At 43.9% G+C, this 22,812-nt stretch overlaps 1 protein-coding gene across 1 annotated transcript in view; it reads left to right on the top strand.

The window, feature by feature from the left end:
- LOC146202731 (proteasome subunit beta type-5-like) overlaps positions 1-17,069 on the top strand; it is a 35,262-nt gene extending 18,193 nt beyond the window's left edge. The window contains exons 4-7 of the mRNA XM_084588287.1: positions 11,048-11,147; positions 11,834-11,863; positions 14,116-14,320; positions 16,926-17,069. Coding sequence (XP_084444413.1) covers positions 11,048-11,147; positions 11,834-11,863; positions 14,116-14,320; positions 16,926-17,017 — 427 coding nt within the window. The 3' untranslated portion in view covers positions 17,018-17,069. The remainder of the gene's footprint in view (positions 1-11,047; positions 11,148-11,833; positions 11,864-14,115; positions 14,321-16,925) is intronic.
- The last annotated feature ends 5,743 nt before the right edge of the window (positions 17,070-22,812 follow it).

Here is a 22,812-nt window from a genome sequence, read left to right as displayed (position 1 = left end):
GGAGTGAGTGTACTGAAAAACTTTTTATTGGGCTGACTTGAACCCACAAAAGAACTAAGTGATTCGGCGGCAGCAATTGCAACAATCGTTCTCTATGGTCGTCGAGCAAAGAATGCCTGTCACCACACGTCAACCCACAATTTAAAAATGGCTCAGAACCATCTAGATAAAGTTGCAAACTGTTACTAGCACAACCTGGAACATTGCAGAAACATATGCGAGTGGCTGGAATCTTCAAGACAGATCTCTGCACATCTTGCGCCACAAAGAAACTGATAAAAATGCGTCTCGCGACATTACGCATTAACAAAGAATACAAAATTGATTTGCGTGCCAGAATCAGTGATAAGGCCGCATACAGCGGCGGTTAAAAAAACAACAAATACAGTTTTGAGGGTTTAGCAACATTAGTCCCCCTTAAAAAACACATCTCTTTGATGTTCCAAAATAAGCAAAGCAACTTAAACATAAGCATTACAAAGTTTAAACACCACGGATTCTTTAAAACGCATAATAAGGCTTCAGACGAACAACATACGATTTCTGGGCGTGTGTGTCGCCGTTGTGATCCTTTCGTACAGTCGGGAATTACTTTATAGTCGAGTTGTCCGACGCAGCGAAGGATTTTGTAAGGCCCAAAGTATCGACACAGTGGCTTTTCACTTAGTCCACGGCAGCGAATTGGAGTCCAAATCCACACTTGGTCTTCTGGCTTGTGCTCTTGTGTGTGGCGTCGTAAATTGTATTGTTGGATGTCGGTGCACTGTTGGTCTTTAATGTCTTTAATACGCAGCCATGCGAGTCGTCGGGTTTCCTCTGTGCGCTGCAGGTAGGCGGCGACGTCAAAGTTGTCCTCATTGGTTATGTGCGGCAGCATTGCGTCAAGTGTCGTCGTGGGCTCTTTGCCGTACACAAGCTTGAGCAGGGTCCCTCTGGTCGTCTCCTGGACTGCCGTGTTATACGCGAAGATCAAATATGGCAGGATGGTGTCACAGGTCTTGTGTTCGGCATCCACGTACATGGCGATCACAGGGTGTCTAGCAACCGGGAAAACCGGGAATTGCCAGGGAAGTTTCATGCACCAGGAAAAATCGGGGAAATGTCAGGGAATTTTTTTTTTTTTTTGTGAGCGCGCGGCCCCCATTGTGGCACGGCGCAAGGTGACGCGCGATATATTACTTTGACTCCAGCACATGGCTGAGCTGCCACAATAGAAGAAAAAGGCTAGCGCAAAAGGTGTTCGTTGTGACACTCCAGTGGTAGACCGCTTACATCTTCGCGATCTCGCTGCAGGTTTCGCGCTTCGTGTGCGCGATAAGGTTGTTTAACCCTTTTATATCCACAATTGCGAACTTAGTACCGGCATCGCATTCCGTGCTCTCGTTGGGCTGTGGACTTTCCCGACTGAACGGACTTTGCACCGACCTCTCAGTGCGCTGGCTCCACGTAGAGTAGTACGCGGCGGCGTCAACTGTACGGTGATTTGGGATGCAATTCGCGCTGTAATTTTAATCTCCGGTGTCATTGGACAGCATGGTTGATGTTCCGTGCACATCTAACAAGTCTGGCACCAGCTGTAACTCAACTGTTCCGACAGCACGCTTGTGGCCGACGTCTTCTGGTTTTTGTTCCTCACCCGTTTCTTACGGCTTCCAGCGGCTCATTGCGTGCACTGTTACAGCCTACTGTTTTCCAGCATCTCGATCACAAGGAAAAACTCTGCACAAAGCTGTGCATCGGGAAACACGAGCGCGAACGGAGACGCGCATGAAGCGGCAGCCATGACAGCGAACGTAAAACAGCACAACAAAAGACGCGCCGATTATGCCAGCCAGTGGGAGACGCGGAACGGCGTGCTTGAGAGCTGATCAGCTAGATGAATGAGCCTGCGGTGAAAGCTAGCAAAAAACGATTGGAAGATTGGTGACTTTAAAGCAGAAAAGCAGGCTGCCGTGACATTTTGAAAGCCGATTTTATCGCATTTCCTGACCGAATTCAGCGTTAACAGTTTGAGTGCAGGTGCTACATTTTTGAGCCTCTTCACTCGTCAGGGAATTTGACCTGTAATAATAAAGGAAAACTTGGAAAAGTCTGGGATTTTGAAAGTTGTAGTTTGCTAGACACCCTGGATCATGTCTGCGATTGTTTTGTTGAAGCGCTCCGTAAGTCCTTTGGTCTGGGGATGGTAGGCAGTTGTTCTACAGTGGCTCATTTGACTGTAGTACAAGATGGCCTGCGTGAGCTAAGCCATAAATGCAGTTCCTTTGTCCGTGATGAGCACTTCAGGAGCGCCTAGTCGCTGGAGAATTCGTTGGACGAAAAATTTAGCAATCTCTGCTGCGGTATCGTTGGGCAGGACTTGGCTTCGGCGTAGCGGGTCATGTAATGGGTTGCCACGGTGATTCATTTGTTCTCCGCTGATAAGTTGGGAAGCGGCCCAATTTGTTAAAAGGGCTTAATCGACGGCAGTATCTGGCCAATAGACCTTATGCAAAATTGCTGCCATCTATCGGACTTTCAGCGAACCATGTTACGCGATGCCATGTTAAAGAGTTGGGTGAGTCGGCTGCTGCAGTCGCGCTAGCCGTGTCTTCTTTGGGCTTTGGTTTCCGTGCTATTTGTTCGCATTAAGAGCAAAAAATGACTGAATAATAGACGGATTAACTTGTCCACGCTGCCTACATTCCAATTTTACTTCGTGAAGCGATATTGCACTGCCAAAACTACTTGCAAACGAGGGCATCAACGTAGCTACAAACGGCAGAACCTTCGTTGCTTCTCCGGCGCATTCTTTAATACACAGCTCAGATACGCGTCTATGAAAGTGCAAAACATATTGATATTGCTTCTGGATGTAAAACATGTCTGCGATGTCATTACGCTGCTTCGGCTGCAGCAAGATGTTTTAGAGTCCAGCGCGGGCAAGGCTTATCTTGTTACTGTGTCCAGCGCTTGGCCGTGATCATTGTCGTTCCATAGAGTATGTTGTTATGAATATGCGTACAGGAAGAATTTAATATGAAATTCGAGGGTCTCTTAGATGTCTTTTAAAGGTATACTGAACAAATATCCAAGAATATTGAGAAAGCACAGCAATTGCATTCTTAACACGATTAGACAAGTACAGACACATAATTTGGGTTAATTTTGAATGGATGGCTGTATTTTTGATGTTTTCTGAGTGGCCGCTGGGTCAGAGGCAGCGCGTTCCCTGTTGCGAAACCGAAACAAGACAGCCCCTAGTCGACAGACAAGCCAAGACCAAAAGGCTTCAAAGACAAAACCACGGAGAGACGCTTGGGGTGTCAGTCGTTTGCTGTAACCAAAAATAAACGGATGTCATTTGTGCTTTGTTACGAAGTTGTCTGATTTAACGAACGCGATGTAAAGAAAAGTTGGTGCCGAAACCCGGGATATATGCCGCGACCTAACGAAGACAACTGCCAGTCCTGGAGGTGACTAATAACGAAGAAAAAGCCAATTTCTACCCCGAAGCCGCCGCTTAGTGCTACCAGAGTGCAGCGACATGGAACGACACAAGGCGAAGAGAACGGCTCTTCGGTCTCAGGTGACCCGCCTCTTTTCCGATATTGACTCCTGCATGAAGAGCAGCATGGACAATGTAAAAGAACTCGGTGTTTTGTTGGCGAGACTTGGCGCTCTGCAGACCCATCAGAACGAAGTTAACGCCTCTGTCGAGACGCTATTGCCAAAGAAAGAAGCTGAGCAGGACTATGAGGAATCTGTCGAGTATGACAAGATGGTTGCATACATCGCGAAGCTCCAAGAGGAGATTAAAGAAGTTCAAGGAAAGAGGCAGCCGAAAGAAGCATCACCACCCAACAACGCAGCCGCGGCGAACGGGGCCTGCCAGGTGAAGCTTCCAAGGTTAGAACTCGTAAAGTTTGACGGCAAAGAAGTGTCGTCGCAAGAATTTTAAGAGCAGTTCGAGCAAAGGATCCACAAAAACGACCGTCTGACGACCTTGGATAAATTCGGATGCCTAAAATTGTGGTGACAGGCGAAGCAGCGAGAACGATACAGGGCCTCCCTCCCACATCGCAGTGCTATTACGACACGTGAGAAGAACCTAAAAAGCGAGAAGTACTGCTACAAACAGCAACGATATTGTGTGCCGGCGAATGTAAAGCTGTCTACTTACGCTCTCTTTGACAGCGGAAGCCAACGGTCATTCATTACAGAGAAAGCATCTGCAAAACTTTGTTGGAAAATCGTTGGAAAAGAAACGCTGAAAGTTGGTGTGTTCGGCGGACACTAGTCAGAACGATATTTTAGCAGAGTGCTGTTGTCGCTAACCGGGCACAATAAGATGTTTTCAGATCAGAGTTCATGAGTCAAACATAATCTGTGTTCAAAAGATCCTGATCCCTGATCTCAAGATTAAAGAATTACTTGGATCCCTGACTGCTGCTGACATGGCCTGCGATAACGAAAGAGGTGAAGTAGACCTGCTTATCGGCTCAGAGCACTACTGGGAACTTGTAACGGGAAGAAACAAGACACCCTTTAGGTGGTGTATTCGGGGCCCAGTAGGGTACAAGACTTGTGACTCGCAATGCATGCAAATCACTGCTCTTCGCGTATCACTTGCCGAGAGAAAAACTGCGAACTGCTTGGAACGATTCTGGACTCTCGAGTCGATCGGAGTCATGGATGATGACAGCTGTGTGGAGCAAAAGCTGCTTGATTCTTTCGAAGAGAAGATCAGGCGCAGTGGCTCTAGATACGAGGTAGCCCTTCCATGGAAGGAGAATATAGATTTAAGTGACAACAAGGAAGTTGCTGAAAAACGCTTGTCACAACTGGCAAACCGCTTTCGAAAAACTATCTCCTGGAGAAGTATGACGCTGTCATCAGACAGTATTGCATGGAAAGCATAGCTGAACCGATAGTAGAAAAAAAAGAGGGAAAGCTGATCTACATGTCCCATCAGCCGGTAGGAAACGAGTAATACGAGATTGTTAGTAGTTTTTGACGCTTCATCGCATGGACAGAATGCAAAATCCCTGAATCAAAACCTCGAAAGTGGTCCGAATTTTACAACAGACCTTGTAGCACTGTTACTAAATTTCAGAAGCCACAAAATAGCTTTGGTAGCCGACATTGAAAAGGCATTTTTGCAAATCGAGATGAGAGAGAACAACACTTTCTGTGGCACCATGCAAAACTGGATGTAAATGGAGCAACAGGCGAGATATAGTTCCCTTCGGAACCACCTCAAGACCTTTCTTGTTGACAGCGACTCTCCAGCATCATTGGAAGATAATGAAACGAGACTATCCGGAGACTGCTTCCCTACTGGCGCAGTGCTTGTATGTGGATGACCTCTTAACAGGAGCAGAAGACGAAACGCTGAAGATCTATGAAGAATCGAATACAATATTCAGCGCGGCATCTATGAAACTGCACAAGTGGGCATCCAACAATCTGGCATTGAACGAGCGCTTTGTGGCGGATGACTGCGAAGCAAGGTACCTCGGGCACCTCCCAGGAGTTCTCAAAGTGCTGGGATTGACATGGAACCCAAGCACAGATAACCTTACATTCACCCCACTGGCAAGCGATCCACCCAAGCTAGGTACAAGCACCAAAAGGATGGCTAGCTCCATTCATAGTCAGAGCAAAGGCTTTATTCCAGGAGCTGTGGCAGAGAAATGTTGAATGGGATGATATCCTACCGACGGCTCTGGACACGAAGTGGGTGCAGTGGTGTGAGGAACTAAACGCAAGTGCAGCGGTGCTACAAATACGACACTGTCGAGCCTACCACCAAAACAGTCCTACATGTGTTCGCTGACGCCAGCACTGTGGCATACGGAGCAGTGGCCTACATTTGCATAACAGATGCGGATGGGATTAAAACTTCGAGCATCCTAATCAGCAGGTCGAGGGTCGCCCCGATTAAGCAACTGACTCTTCCAAGACTGGAACTGATGGCGTGCCTCTTGGCTACCAGACTGAATCAATATATTCTGAAGAGCCTGAAAAAGCCACCGGAGACGACGCATTTCTGGACTGACTCGATGATAGCACTGCACTGGATTGTAGGAAAGCCGTCTCAATGGAAGCAATTTGTGAAGAATCGCGTCTTAAATTCCAGACCTTTAACTCATGTCTACGACGAACCCGGAGAACCGGAACCCCTTTGCCCTTCTTTCTTTTTGACAGGAAGACTCCTCACATCGCTGCCTAGCGTGGGGAAAATCGAAGCAGATGAGGTCAATGTATCAGTTCACAAACTATGGGTACGACGCCAGCAGACTGCAGAAGCCTTCTGGCGCAGATGGACAAGAGAGTACACAGAGGAACATGCAGTCGAAGCGATCAAGCTTTAAAAAAAAAAAAAAAAAGAAAGAAAAAAAAAAGAAAAAAAAAAAACTCCAGCAGCGAGCAGCTATAGATTAAGGAGCAGCGATGTTCTGGAAGCGGAAGCTGCTAGGCAAATAATATAGCCACGATCCAGCATCAGTTTAGCTGAGGAGCACCACGCAAAGCCGGCACCGGTTTCGAGGCTATCAAAGGAAAAAGTAAACATAAAATGGCGGCGCCACCGCTCAAAATGTGCGGCTGACGCTTGGAATGTCCGAAAAATTGAATAGGCCCCCCCCCCCCCCCCTTCTCCTAGAGTGTCCGAAATTTTGAGTCTCGTAATACATTGACTTTAAAGGTATGTCCTGGGGCTGGGAAAAAGTCTGAATAGTCAAGCATGTCCGAAAAATCAGTCTTGACTGTATTTTTCACTCATTTCTGTTCATAAAGTGGATTGGTTTGGTCATTCCGAATGCGCTAGCTACCACCTGCACTGGAAATCTCTGCAGCAATATTTTTATTCAGTATACCTTTAAGAGGAGAGTGACAAAAGCCTACCCTTCCTCTCCTGTCATTTGCCTCGCGTTGTTTGCCTTTTATCGCTGTTTGTTGCAGTGCTACATATAATTATAATTGGTTTACATGAAAGGAAAGATGCAATATCTGTCACACTTTCTCCGACAAGTGTGCGTTTGGATGGTGCACCATTTCTCATGTCACGTGGCTTTCCTTGGAGCGCGTTGAAGTGTGGGATTGCAGGTGGCTGGAACGCTAGACAAGATGGGACCTTTGGTTGGTTGCTTCGAATTTAGCGGCTGGTGACGTCACTTCTCTGTTCACCAATCAGGTGCGCGGCTCACGCTTACAGCTTTTGTCGACAGCAGTATGAGTCATTAAAGGCTTTCACACCCGGCGCTTGGCCGTGATCATTGTCTTTCAATAGAGTATGTTGTACGAAAATGCGTACAGGTAGAAGTTTATTGTTTCTATTTTATTTATTTATTTATTTAAGCATACTGTAAGCCTTGCTAGGCTCTTACAGGAGTGGGTAAACTGATGGGACCGTTATACAAAATGAAAAACATCAGAAACACACAAAAAATGGAAAACATACGCACTGCAACACTCTTAACGGGCATTCAATTTGTTGCATATGAAGCACTTCTTTTTTTAGTATAAGACTGATGCCTAATAAACACTGCGCTCTGATGGACCTTCACAATTCCCAGCACAGTGCGCGCACTACTGTTCCCATCCTGTTCCCATCTTCTGTCTGGACTTTTAGCCGCTGACGTATCTTGCTAGCCTGTAAACAACCATATCGCAGATCTCATACTCTATATGTTATTGACTAAAATCCCCAACAACTTGAATTTGCCGACGAAACGTAACATGTCAACAACGCGATTCTGTGCGGGCTGATCCTCCTCAGATATATAGCCCCTGTTGCCGTCACATTGCGGTTATATTTTGTGAAAATCAATATATTAGCAGATACTGCTGTCTATGAAGTCACATCGCCTTATGCAAGGACCCAATGTCAAGCTGCTTCATGGACTCGTATTTGAGCAGTGCTTTGAGCAACGCGCAGTGTTTGCAGCGAGGTCATTTTCATCTCCAAGGCCGCTTGCTTTTTTTTTTTTCTTCTTTTTTTTTTTTTTCATAGTCCCTGACCGAATTAAGTATTTCAATTTTTGTTTCGTTGCCCATGTCATGGGTGAGCTCGGTAGTGAGACGGGCACCAACTATCGGAGCCTATCTAGAGTCTGTACCAGTTTCTAGCATTTGAGAAAACCTGCTGTTTGTGTGTGTGTGTTGTTTTGTTTAAGTTTCGTGAGGGGGGTGAACAAGGTTTTAGTGGCTTTCTTTGCTTGTGAAGATTTTGAATGAAAAACTAATAGCACTGCATTCTTTTGCAAAGTCCGAATTTATGGGGAGTGCAGTCGGTTGACACCTGAAAGAGCATAATGTCATCAGTATGGAGATGTGATGCATGGCATTTTTTTTTTCTATATTGTAAAACAACAATCATTTGCCAGCAGTAATTCAGGGAAGTAGTAGAATGTACGGAGGAATGGACATACAAAAAAATGTGACTCATACATTTATAGGGCTGTGTATTTCTAAACACAATAAAATTAAAGCTCGCTGCAAACGATATTGCTCTGTGGATAGTCACAAATGGTTGGGTTTCAATCCCTACCTCTTTACTCTGTTTTGATGGCTTGCCATGAAGGTTAATGAAAAAATGGCATTATTCAGTGATATGAATGGGAGAAAACAAAACTGGCGTGGTCCAAATTAAGGCGTAACCCCTTTTCGATGCACCTCACATAACTTGAAGAAAAAAAATCTCGCACTAATAAAAGAAATAGTAAACAGCACGGTGACCGCTATCACTATAGCAACAACAATCATGCGAACTCGCGGTAGATGAGAACAGCTAAATGGTAGAGGCAGTTGCTTCCACGTGTACTTTGTGTCATACCTTTTGAGTCATGTTCTGGAGACTCATCTCAGCAACTGAACCTGGACGTAGTCGACTATACTCGATTCATCGATGAGTTTAATGCGTAAAGACATTAGATTAGAATGTCGCGCTGGAATTCAAGAGAACAGTCTGGTGCCTTTGAAGTGCCAGAACGTATTTTATCTGGATAGTTGTACGTATACATACGGCCAAAATCTGTTGACAGCTTGTATGCATGAAACCGTAAAAGCTGGGATGAGTTGGCGCAACAAAGAAATCGGGAACAATACTCTTGCACATCTTCGCGAAAAGGTGATACGCAGTTAGTCTACAGACAAATTTAACACACCGTATATATTTCGTCTGCTTTAGCACGGAATACGGATGCCACGACAGGCTCATTTGGGAGTTGAAGTCTTGAATGAAGTAGGGCTTGGGCTTGTTCCTGTTGGACGACACTGGCAAAAGCCATCAAAAACTCAGACTTGAATGTCTCCCAATCCTTTAAAGTGGTCTTGTGATTTTCGAACCGAATTCTGGCAGATCCTTCAAGAGCAAAATAGACTTGCCTTAGTTTTGCAGCGTCATTCCAGACGTTGAACCCTGCCACACGGTCGAAGAGGTCCATCCAGTCCTTTGCATCCTCCTCCGGTCGTCCTTGGAAACGGGGAGGGGGGGGACTCATGGGGTTGGACAAAAACCAAGGGTGCTTTCTGCTCTACGGGTGCAATCTTCAGGAGTAAGTCACGATGTCGGGATAGAGCACCTCCACCAGATGTCATGTAGTGATGACAAGGCCAATGGCACAAATGAAGTCTGGGAGTGCACTGAAGAAAAACTTTATTGGGCTGACTTGCGCCCGCAAAAGAACTTAAGTGATTTGGCGGCGGCAATAGCAACAATTGTGCTTGGCGGTCATCAAACAAAGAATGCCTGTTGCACACGTCAACGCTCAGTTTAAAGGCTGCTCAGAACCATCTAGATAAAGTCTCAAACTGTTACTGGCACAACCTGGAACATTGCAGAAGCATACGCGAGTGGCTGGAAATTTCCAGACAGATCTCTGCGCATCTTGTGCCACAAAGGAAATGATAAAGGTGTGTCTCGCGACATCAAGCATCAACAAACAAAGGATACAAAATTGATATGCATGCCAGAATCAGAGTGATAAGGTCTCATGTGGGCAGCTGTTAAAAAAACAACAAATGCAGTTTTGAAGATTTCGTGGCACTTTTTAGTGCCTCAAAGTTCCTCAAACTTACATGGAATTAAAGTCGTTTTGGGATTTTCATCTTAAGGCAAGGCAGATTTTCACTTGGCTTTTAAGGAGCTGCATGTGTAACAGTACAAAAACCATAAAGGAAGCTTGCATGAAGTGATGCATGCTGGGTAATCCGCCATGATGTTATCGCTGGCAGCAGACGGCAGGCAGCGCAGCCAGGCTGAATTTAGCAAGTGCCTTGTCGTTTTCTGCGGTCAACCGACCAAATCTGCGGATTTTCATCCGCTGCTCTTACGTGCGTGCAATTATTGGCAGATTACCGAGGAACGGACGCGTTGACACTGTGCCCAAAAAATCAGGCGAACGAAAAGTCCAAAGCAGTGTGCCGTCCGTGGGCCTGTTCAAGCTAGGCCTTCCCTTGCCTTCTCGCCCTTGTGCAGACATATTTTTGGAATCGTGAACTCTCAGTCGGTCTGTCCAATCGCACCAGCATCGTCTATGCGCACTACGCGACCATGTAGACGAGGCGGTGTGGTATTGCCATGCTGCTTTGCCTGCTACCAACGACAACATTATGGCGGATTACCCAGCGTGCATCACTTCATCCAAGCTCCCTATAATAATGCTACAGTATGCGACGATTTTGTTTGAAAAGATTATGTGGAAGCTGTGCAATGCCGCTTTGAGAAAATATTTGGTAAACTTTAAAAATGAAATGATCGGTATCTATTCTCATTTTATTCATCCTAGAGGCCCTTGCCAAGGCATTACATAGAAAGAAATATGTAAAAAATATGTAAGAATATAATGCGCTATAACAGAGAAAATTCTTCCAAGGACCATTCTTAGGTGGTAAAATAAGTATTCTTTTTCATGTTTTGGTCCCTGGGGGTGGCATTGAGGTTGGGTGTAGTATTCTTTTGGCCTTCTTGGTAAATCGTTACGCTATGCCTTAGACAACCATTTAAAGTTTTGATTAAGAAAGCTGCAGTGCCTTATTTTCTGTTTTGTTTTTCTTTTCAAAGTATATACGAGCTCAGAAATAGAGAGAGGATCTCTGTAGCAGCTGCGTCCAAGCTTTTGGCCAACATTCTCTACAACTACAAGGGCATGGGCCTTTCCCTGGTGAGTAGAGCACATTTGAGGGTGTGCCGCTTCTGCCTCTCTGTCCATGTGAACCTGTTTGTTCTGTGGCTTAAACAAAGCACCAGTAGCTGTGTGCTACACTTTATTGAAAAGCAATGAAATGCTTTTACAGAACCTAATTTTTACCATCATTTAATGAAATTTTTAAAAAAGCATTTTGTGTGTGGCATGTTTTATGTGAGTCCAGGTGCTAGCATGTTTGAGAAACCAGAACTTTCAGGGCTTCTAGAGGTTTTCATGACTTTATAAGTCAGTATTCATCCCCTTTTCATTGATGTAAGATGGCTACATATTGTTGTCTTTGCATAGGGAGTCAAGTTTATCAGATGCATCTGTTTTCTTAACCCCCTTTAGTGAACTTGAACGAGACTTGTCACAACAGGCCCTGCCATTTCTAGCTCCTCACAAGCCCAGCTTTTCATGTGCATTGTAACACTGTGTGTCCAGCTTGCAGGAAGTAGGGCTTGTTCAGCACAAATTTATATGTTCTGGGTACTCAAAACTCGTTTAATAGAACCTCTTATGAGGTTAATATAAGAGCACTGAAATTAACATGCTTTTGAGAAAACTTCTTAACAAAGTGTCTCATGGTAGACAAATACTCTAATAAAGTGCAGTCTTGCAATCTGTTTCTAACTTTTTCCTGCCTTCTCTTCGTCTTTTAGGGTGTCATGATCTGTGGCTGGGACAAACGAGTAAGTGGAACTAGATCCATGTTTCTCGTCATAAGGGACCTATGAAGTATTGAGCTGTTGTATGTATTGATCTGAAAAAACTGCAGTATCATAAGCATGGCTCTATTTTTTTAGCAATGCATTGTCATCAGCATACCGTTGTAAAAGTATATGTGCACTAATTAAAAATTTTTATTAAAATTGTTGAAGTTAGATTGCATTAGTTACGTTGTGTGGTAGACTTTGGGAGGGAGTTGGTGACCTGCATTCAGAAGCAAAAGTAGCACTATTTTTCATGTTTTTACCCGGCTCTTTCATTGATATAAAAAGTACTGTGATGAGTGCGTGAATCTTTGCTACCATTGCCGGACCTGTGCCCTGAATGAGGTATGGGAAAGGGGGAGAAAGAAGGGAGGTCCTGCACATCTATATATTTGTAGTTACTATAACCCTGTAGGCCTGCATTCGATATAAAATTCCACAAGGAAAATTGAGTGTTGCCCATATTGCCCCTGACTGTTTGTGAGCATTTGTGACTGTTTGTGAGCATTTGCATTTGTGGGAGCATTTTTTGTGGCCAAGGCAGTGGTACAATTTTGGCATTACACTAACTTCCAGACACAGTGTTGTTGTAGACGTTTGCCTTTTTTTTTTTTTTTTTTCCTATTTGGAATCTATGCAAAACAGATGCTCTGCATTGATGTTGCTGCATTTTAATGCAGTATATGCTTATGGCCTTTCCTTTGTTTCTTTAGCATGGTTAAAAGCAACTTGTGTGATGAAAACAGGGGACTGCATTGCATGCATTGAAATAAAAAAGTATATTATGAAATAAATGTTAAATGCAAATGTTTTTGGACATCTGGAAGCTTTTTGGAGGAGAATACATGACCTATCCCTGCATGCAGTGAGACCCGCCTTTGTGACTAGCATTTTTTTCTTCATTTTATTTTTTATTTCTTCAAATGTTCCTTGAATGGGCCCCCGAGTTATTGCAGAGGCTGTTTGAATGGGAAGGTGCCTTAGAATAGCCCTTATTGAGGCTGCAGTTTTTAAGGACTGTTCTTAATTTGGCTCCTTGCCAATATTGGGCACAATAACATGAAACAACTTGAAAAATCGACAATACGCAATGGAGATGATCTGAACAACAAAGCTGTAACAATTTGACTCCATTGCTCTACAAAAGTGCTCCTAATGAAAACGTTTCTACTAATACAGAAGTCAGAAACTGAATATATTTAGTACACCAAGGCACTTTTCTTGACAGTGTATATGCAGAAAAAAAATGAAGGAAAGAAAGCATGTATAACAAATGCTTTTGTGTGCCATTTTTTAATACCAGGATTCTCTGCATTTCACACAGTTCTTATATAGCTTGAATTGCTGCTCTACACTTGCCGCTGCACACGATTCTTTCTCACATTGTGCGTGTTTTGTAATACACTATTTTTGTCGATACATTGATGCTTTCACTTACGGGGGTATTCTGGCATATGATTTTGTTTGCACCGAAGACACTATTCCAAGCAAACCATTTCATTTGTTCTCTGAAGCATGCTCTAAAGATTCAGATGTTGCTTCTATCTTTGGAATTTGCATATTTTTTTTTGTTTCCCGGCATTAGCTTCGGCTACAAAACATGAGAAGCTGGTCTATATTTACATGCTTCCCGCTTTGTAGCTTGCCCAGAAGTGCTGTTAGCCTTTTCTGCTTCTGTCATAGTTTATTGTTGCTACAAGGTTCCTTTTGCATAGTTTATATTAAGCTCTTATGAATGGCTTATATTTGAGGTCCTTGTTTTGGTCAGTCACGTTTGTGCAGTGGCTATTGGTGAGCTTGAAGAATTCATTCAGGCTCTACTGGGCTTTTTATTTACTGTCTACAGTGTAATGTGTGGACATAATGGCAGTTGAAGTTAAACATACCTCAAGCTATATTCTCATATCTGTCTGCTGCATTTGCATTTCAGACTATCATTGCCCCTGCTCCCTCCATATATACTTTTGAGCTGCAAAGCTTGAGTTTTCAAGTTCAGTTCTGGCATTGATCTTTCAGTGGAGGAGGAATGAAAGAAGGCCTGTTCTCCAAGATTTTGGTGCACATTGAAGAACCCCATGAGGCTGAAGTTAATCCAAAGCCTTTCATTACAGCACTCCTTATAGCGTGTAATTTTTGGTCTGCATCTTAATTTTTTTGCAATATTGTGTTGGTTGAACAGTTAAAGGAAAGAAAGTTTGCAGTATAATTTCAAGTATCACTTAAAAATGCAGGGACCTGGCCTTTACTATGTGGACAATGAAGGCAACCGGCTTTCAGGCAACCTCTATTCATGTGGTTCTGGATCAACATATGCCTATGGTGTTCTAGACAATGGATATAGCTATGACTTGTCAGACGAGGAAGCCTTCGAACTAGGCCGCAAAGCCATTTTTCATGCCACGTTCAGAGACTCTGCCAGTGGAGGCATTGTACGCGGTACGTTTTTTTCATTGACTCCATGTATGTAAGTGACGAGCACATGTGTATTGCAATTATTCGTTAGTTTTATTGTTGCTCATTACATAACCCACATCTACTACTGTTAATGACTGCCAATTGCATTGTGCTTTTCATGAAATCGTGCTTGTGAGAATTATCAAATACAGTCGAGCATAGTTATAGCAAAGCCACTTATAGCAAAATAGTGGTTATAACGAAGGGATTTCAATTTCCCGCTCCCAAAAATAATCTATCATTGGAACATTTTTGTGCCTTTCAAATTTCTGTGCGAAAATCTGAGCAAAATCCAGAGTCTTCAGCACTCCCACGAAGTGAAAGGTTGCTCTACTGCATAGCTTGACTCGCTGATCCTTGATTTCTTTGCTATGTCGAGTCTCGTAGGTTGGTTATCGCTGCAGTAGCTGACACTGTACGGATGTTACTCCGGAGTTTGGAGTAAAACTGGGCTTCGCATTTGGACGACGTGGAAGCCGCGATCCTGCAGTCTGTGCTCACGAAACATGTTCAGGGAACACTGGACTGATGCTTCCAGCAGCGATAAATCAATTTGCCCACAGTTGACGACAGAGTTTTCAGACACTCTAGGGAGTGCGGAAACGTCTAAAAAAATCAAATTTTATAAAAAAAGTCACTTTACATAGCTTCTGATTTGGCACACAGTATAGGAGGGGGGTCAGCAATTTTGTGCCCATTCTGATGCTTGAAAGACCTGTTGCGCAGTGCTTACGCAGACAGGTGGCAACAGGCGCTCGATGGCTTTACTGTCGTCGACACTTAGTGGGCAAATGCGCGAGCTTAGACGAAGTACAGACGCAAAAGCAAACCTTCCGTGACGAGTTCGCTGAACCGTTCCGTTTTGAGGATGCTTCATCGCATAGTCCTCGCAGTCCATGTGGTGAAGCATCCTCAGAAAGTGGCGAGGCCATCTGTGAAGAAAGATCACTTCTGCTGCATCGCACTGCGATATGTGCCGCGGAAGCACTCACAAATTTAGAGCATTTCTTCGATATTTCTATCAGTGTGCGCATGACGAAGCACTTGATGGAACTGCAAAAAATCGTGGTTGTCGCACAGTTTTCACCTCAAATGTATAGCATTAAATCGATAAATACTATGGTGCAGAAAATATTTGGCAATTTTGGGCCATTTGATAATTGTAACATTTTTCCTGATCCCTTGAAGGTCTGAATTAATGATATTTTTCTGTATTTGGGAAGAAAGGACCTGGCACAGGCGAGTTCCACGAACTTTGACTAGTGCATTTGGTTCTAATCTGACTTGATTTTCACACCAAAGAAAAATAAAAATGGGAGCGGATTCAAACCAAAGATTACGTTCAGTTATACTTCAGTTATAGGCTCTATCACTCTCTGTTGGCTAGAAAACTTGAAAGGCCTGTCAGGAAGGCTCGCATGTTGGAGCCTCTATACCGGACTTAGTTTGAATTACATACACAAGGCCACATAGTTGTGACCTCACAAAATGGCTTAGCCAATCAGAGCGACGGCACAAAATAGATCTAGACAAAATTGTTGATCAGTGCTGTTCAGTGTATAAATGCTTTTGCACTGAAAGTGCAAGACGGAAACAAAGCCTCAGAGCCAGCTCATGCAGGTTCATCTCATATTGCGCTCACCTCACTGCAGCAATGGAACTGCATCCACAGCAGCATTAATATTAAACCTGCGCATAAGCCCGCGGAGTATCGTTCGAGGATTTTTCTCAAAGTTGCTGATGCTCGGCTCTTGGCGCTGTTGCGAAAGAGTACTTCGAACACCCTTGCGTGTGACCAGCACTGGTGTGAGCAATTTAAAGCATGATGAAAGTTTTTATTAGAAGTTTTAACTAACATTGAAAGCTATTAATCGTATCAGTCTATTGCAGTTGATGTGCCAAGAAAATATTACTCCTGAAATCACACTTCTCATGCTGATACAAGAGCACTAAGCCTGCTAAGTCTTGCCGAGAAGCCATATTTGGTCAGCGTGCAAGTGCAGCTCTCCAGGTTTTGTGAGGGAACTTAAAAGGGTGGTGCAGCTCTCATTGTAGTGGTTAGGGCGCTCGACTACTGTGCCCAAAGACGCGGGATCAAATCACTGCCTCGACAGCCGCTTTTCAGTGGAGGCAAGAGGCAAGGCACCTGTGTACTGTGCAATGTCAGTGCATGTAAATAATCCCAGGTGATGAAATTTCCAGAGTCCTCCACTATGCTGCCTCTCATAGTCTGGGTCGTATTGGGACGTTAAATTTCATAAACCAAACCATCAAAATTATTTTTACCAGTTGCTCATTCTAAGGTGTGTTTAGATAGAATGCCCTATATTGATGGCATATTTGTTTAGTGCATTTAATTTTTTTGTATTACTGTGATCATAGTAAATGTCTAAACTTTCCAGCTCCAGAAGCCAAAATATTGCTACAACTTCCTTATTTTATGTGGTGCAAGAACTTGAAGCTTGCTTTAAAAAATTTTTTTTTTTTTTTTTGTGCTACAAAAGCTGAAATGTGTGCTACTACATGTCTGAAAGCCTGCTACAAGAATTCTGTTCTCAATTCTGCCACTGAATTTGTTTTTATCTAGTATATCGTGTCAAGGAAACTGGCTGGGAGTGCATCAGTGAGGAAGACTGCAAGGACCTCTACTACAAGTACCAGGCTGAGAAGATGCAGTGATCCTTTTGTCCTGCAAATGTTTACTTCAGCAGTAAACAAACAGTAAAACTGGCTTTGTCATCCTTTGCATTTTGAATAGCTGACATTTCTGCAGTCATTCGGAGCTAGTGCTCCTACTCTCACCCCCACCAGTTCAGGGTGCGAGAGGCATGTAGCAAAATTACCTATTATAGTGCTCTTCATCTTGACTGCCTTTGCAGCACTGCAAAAGGCAGGGGCGCCTGGGCCCAGTCAGGATGATGCGCACTACAGGGGTGGAAGCACGCTTGAGCATTTCGGAGCAGCTCAGGGAGCAGTAATAAAGCAGTTTTGGAGTAATTTTGGAGCATGCTAATTATGTTTTGGAGCATGTTTTTAGGATTGGATGCTTTTAATAATTGCAAACAACTATTCTGGACATACAAAAAAATCCAATGCTTCTTTTTTTTTTTCTTAGTTTAATCCTCGGCTTGACTGTGCATGCATCTCTGACAAGGCAAGACAACCAACCAAACCATGCACAGATGCTTAAAATATCACAGCTGACCTGAGTAACAATTTGAAACAACGCTAGCCTATGGAATGCTTTTTTCTACATTTCAGTTAAAAGCTTTTGACTGCTTGATAGATTCAAACGTGGAGTTTACCAAAGTACTTTCTCACATTCACATCAAAGAGCAGCATATTTATGCTATCTTGTACATACCCTTTTCGATCCTGTGCTTGTGTAGATAAATTCCCGAGTACTGGTCAGTGCTCCCTGCAAAGAAGATTGGCCGCACTCATGGGTAGTCTTTTCTGCTCTTAGATTATTTACTTTGTAAGCTTCTGCCAGTGGCTCGTTTCTTTTTTTTGCTTTAGCGATGCTGAGGCTACCTTAAGTTCAATATGTTGATGTGCCCTGTATGGCTTTCCAACACTATTGAGAAAATTTATAGTGATTTGTACCTTTGTGGTATCGCCCTATAACACTTGAAGTGTGCTTTTGTCTCATGTAAGTTGGCACATTTGTTCAGAGGCTCAATGGTGAAGTATGCACTTGTTTTCACAGCATAATCACTACAAAAACTTGTGTAGTTCATTCCAGACAGAAACGTTTCCTAGGCCCACTGAGTGGTAAAACCAGATTCTGCTAAATTTGATAGCAAAATATTAAGGTTTGGAGGAGCTTTGTAGCAATATTGTATTTTGAAACAGGATGGAGCAAATGGAGCAGCGCTTCTACCCCTGGTACTATAATAGGCAATTCTGCTATCATATGTGCCTCTCTCACCCTGAACTGGTGGGGGTGACAGGAGGAGCACAATTGTCTGAAAGCAAGAGAGCGCAGTGCCATTAGATTGGCCGGTGAGCTTCCTTCAGATGAGTGCTGGATCTTGACAGGGGTGAAAGTGGCAGTGAGCAATAGCTACAAGACATGGCACATCACCATTTCCCCACTTCTCCAGCCTCCCTGGGCTGCAAACAGTGCAGGCTCTTGCTGCTTCAGCATGAGTGGAACACGCACGGTCATGTGACACTACACATTCCTGTATTTGGGAAAACAAGAATTTGTTTCACAACAGTGCCGAATACTGTTGTACTCATTAAATTTTGAAACTCTTACATGTTACTTTCCTATACATAAAGGTTGCAATGCAATTTGTCAACTTGAGATTGGAATTGATTAGGGAAGAACATCGTATCAGTCTCTATGCTTAATCATAAAATATAACATCACACCCAGCATGCAACTGGGTACGTCAGTGTATTGCTTGGCAGGTAAATTGGCAAGCGTTTGCATAACCTGGTGCATAAAGAGTATCATGGTTGTGAGATTTGCCACAGCCAGGGAATGATTTGCCACAGCCAGGGAAAGGTTTTGGAGTAAAGCAGAAATAGCAGAGAAAGTTGGCCTACAAAGGGTTGGTGCACTGCCTCCAAAGTTTTTGCTTTCCTTCATTAGAAGGTGGAGGAAGATACTAACGTGAATCACAGTGGCACTTCATCTGTGGACTTCTCCATCAATCAGAGACTCTAACCTTGCATGCTGGTTGTTTATATTGGTCAGGGAAACTCTTAACATAACCTTGATGGTGGTGTAATAAAAAAAAAATTGATGGTCTGATGCAATGCAGTGTGCAAGCAGAATGCAGTTATGGGGCGATGCTTTTTCCTTTTGCAACATTCTATTGCCTGTAGGGTGTGCCAATCAATTTACTTTGGCTGGATTTCATGGCTCGCCAGTGATTTTCTGCTTTAAATTTGCTGCATTTACACTCTACTTTGACTGGTGTTATGGTTCAGCTTTTTTTGTGCTTTTATTCATGTTGCATGATACATAATTCACCTTGGAGAGCCACATTGCATCAGCTTATAATGCATGCACAGGTTTAGCACTGCTTTCTCCTTTGCGCACCCCTTGCTTGGGAGTGTTACTATGCCCACCTCTCTGCTTCCAGTTATGCACATTCTCTCCTTATCTGGGGGAAGTGGTGAGGGGGTTCTCCCGCTCTGCTCACTGCACGTGGCAGAGGCTTCACTTGCATGCACTAATATGCTCACACAAGCACCATTCTCATCTGATGCCACTTGTACTGCTTACAGGCACGGTAAAGTATGGTTGTTTGTGTTCAGTGAGGCCGAAAAGGCTAGAGATAGAAACATTTAATTGATAGTCTCCTCAAGTCAGAGTTTGGGCCTGTATTGCCGAACACATAGATGATATCGGCAACAAGCTGTGACCACACCATTGTATGAAGTTCATAAGGAAGAATGGCCTAGCTCACCCAGGAATATGGCATGTGGGTTGGGAACTGCAGGTCATTACCAACCCACATACCCAGTGGAGACTGTGGGGCACGTGGGCGGAGACAGTATGTGTGTGGTCAGAATAGCTACTACATGCCCGACAACATGAGTGGCCTGAGCATATGGGTATGTAGTGATTGACTAGGTCATATGGCAGAGAATTTATTTGCACTTGGTCTGATAATTCATGGTGAGTAAAATGTTGAGAAAGGGCGGGAAGAAAGCGCTTTGTGTATCTTAATCCTTTAGTCTTTGTCTTATGCATTTTCGATGCATAGCCCGGTCATCCTTGGGTTTGTAATCATCCAGTCATTGATGATGATTGCTCAGAGACTTGTTGTGAGGGGCGTGTACCCATTCTTTGCCTTCTATCCCCTGGTGACTAGGGATCCATTCCAGGACATGCAGGCTTGGGTGCTGCCGAACGTAGCTGCTTAGCTGGCCATGAATATGCCTCAAAAACATAACATATTGATGGCGAAGTTACAAAGGGTGTTCTGGCTGTCCGTGCACTCTGCGATGGTTTAGTGAGAGTGGTGAATGATTGCTTCAGCAATTTTTATTTCAGCTCATGCCTGGTCAGGCAGACCAATGCGACGACAAACTTCCATGTGACAGGGGCCTTACAAGTGAAGTTGCGTTAGAATGCAGTCTTTCTCTTCGTTAGTTTTGTATGGGAACATTGCCACTCTTGCCACTGAGTTTTGATCTCATTGTTTGGCCTTCACTGATGTGGCACATCTCCCATGTTCTAAATCCTGTAGCTGGTACTCCAGCACCCAGTTTCATGTTTAACCCAGGTCACTCCCAACCTAGACACGGACCATGTATTTCACTCTCTCTTTGTACTGAACTAGTTTTCATTGTGCACCATGCTAGCAGTCTTATATCACATACTAAAATACACCTCAATTCTGTCATAAGCCAGCAGACATGGATTATTCCCATGTTCGGCACAAGTGCTCTGGCTAATAATTCTTATAATTTGGCTAAAGCTCAAGCTTTTGCAACTTTTCTTAAGTGCTTTTTACCATAAAGCAGTCACATAGTAGCAAATTCTAAAGCCTCTGACTAAACTTGTTGAGTTAGATAAAATATGGGCCAGTTGTGTTTATCAGTAAGCTGAAAACCTCTCCCATTCATTTGCTCTCAAGGTGGCTTGCGCAATAACTGGCTCAAAAGCATCGACAGAATCACGAGTACCCCGTCGGCAAGAGACTCCATATGCGTGCCAGCTATTGTTCCCATGCTTCAAAAGGTACTCTCAAGCCACAGGCTGCAATGGTGTGCAAGTGTTAGCATCACATCCAGAGGATCCCAACGAACTGAGGCTACCTTTTGCAAACCATGGAATTGTCCAGGTTTGCCCATCTCCCCTCACCCCACGGCAGAAATGCCTACAGTAGCAATACTAAATGCAAACCGTCAAAATGCTGCTTAGTTAAACTTTGCACAGAGACTTTTATAATTTAAAATATCACGCTTGGACGACATACTTGCCTGGTTGCATAAGAAAATCTGCATCACCTGCAATATCTATCATCCCAAAATAAGCGCACCAGTGGCACCATGCGATATGTACCCATGAAACGATTATTTTAGCAGGCATGAACTGTACCAAGGGTGGGAGAAAATCGCTCAAATGTTTTCTGCTCTCAACATTGCTACAGCAGTTGAGGCTAGCTGCTTAATGTTTGCTCACACCCACATTGATCTTCACGGCTTCAAGCTGAATCGTTCAATGGGTATGCACCAGCTATGTGAAGGCCGCTTTTGGTTCACTGACACTGCAAGCGATGTGGATTTTTAATTCTGATCGAGCAGGGTAAGCACATCATTCAAACTTGGTATTGAAAGTTAGACTGTCATGCGCGATCTGTGCACCAAATTTCAACTCCAATAAATGATCGGTTGAACGGAGGAAACCGTTCTGCAGTTCGCATTTAGCACTGCACAACTTGTGCATATTACAATATTGGCAAGAAACCTTGAATCACTGAAGTGAGGAAAAGCAATCTAGCAGCTGGAGAGCACCCCAAAGGAAGCCTTCACAGTATGCTTTGAGAAGTGGAGAAACTTCATTGCCATGAAGTGCATGAAGCCTTGACGGTGGTACCTACATATCAGAGGAAGTGAGACATGCTGGTCCAAAGCTGTCAGCATCAGGCAATATAGGAAGTGAGACATGCTGGTCCAAAGCTGTCTGCATCAGGCAGTATAGGATTGCGCCAGATTCAGCTCGGGCTATGATTGCTCGTGTCAAAGGGTGCTGCCCCATCGCCATAGCCAGAATGTGCTCCCAGTCACTCCCTCACCCAAACAACACATTTGTTTGACCACACTGTTAGTGCACGGTTATCAATTTGCGCACACCTGCAACACATTACTTACCCAAAAGCAGGTCCCTGGTCATCGCTCTGATGGTCCAGGGTTCATCAAAAGTTAGTCAAGGCACTCAACTACCGTTCACAAGGATGCGGGATCGAATCCCCGCCTCTGCGGCTGTGTTTCGGTGGAGGCGAAAGCAAGGCGCCGTGTGCTCAGCTATATGAGTGCACGTTAAAACCCCCTCAAACCAACCAAAAGTTCCCAAGCCACTTCGACCATGTAGCGGGGCCACTCTGTGGTTTGGGACCAATAAGAGCTTTAGACCTGTAAATTCACACTTCGTTTGGCATTAGCCATCAAGGCTTGCCTTCCAGTAGAAAAGCCTAGTGACAAGCACCACCAGCACGAAACCAGATTCTGCTAGCAGAAAATGGGCATTTGCTGCTCAGCAAACACTCCTCTCGCCCATCAACATACGGTGCAACCAGATGGGAGCATTGCAAAACTTGCTCCAGATTGCAAATGCACAAGGACAAATGTACCATGGTATTTTGCAGACTTGTCTGATATTACCATATAACCAGACTATGTTACAGCTGCACGATAAAACTACCATAAAGCATCGTAAAATATAGCTTTTGTGTTTAAAAAGCTGCAGTTCAGTAATACAAGTGCATATAATAAGGCATAATCACACA

The sequence above is a fragment of the Amblyomma maculatum genome, chromosome 1 (assembly GCF_055883805.1).
Source record: "Amblyomma maculatum isolate TAMU_Amacu chromosome 1, ASM5588380v1, whole genome shotgun sequence".
NCBI classification, from domain to species: Eukaryota; Metazoa; Arthropoda; class Arachnida; order Ixodida; family Ixodidae; genus Amblyomma; species Amblyomma maculatum.
This window is presented reverse-complemented; position numbering and strand designations above follow the sequence as displayed.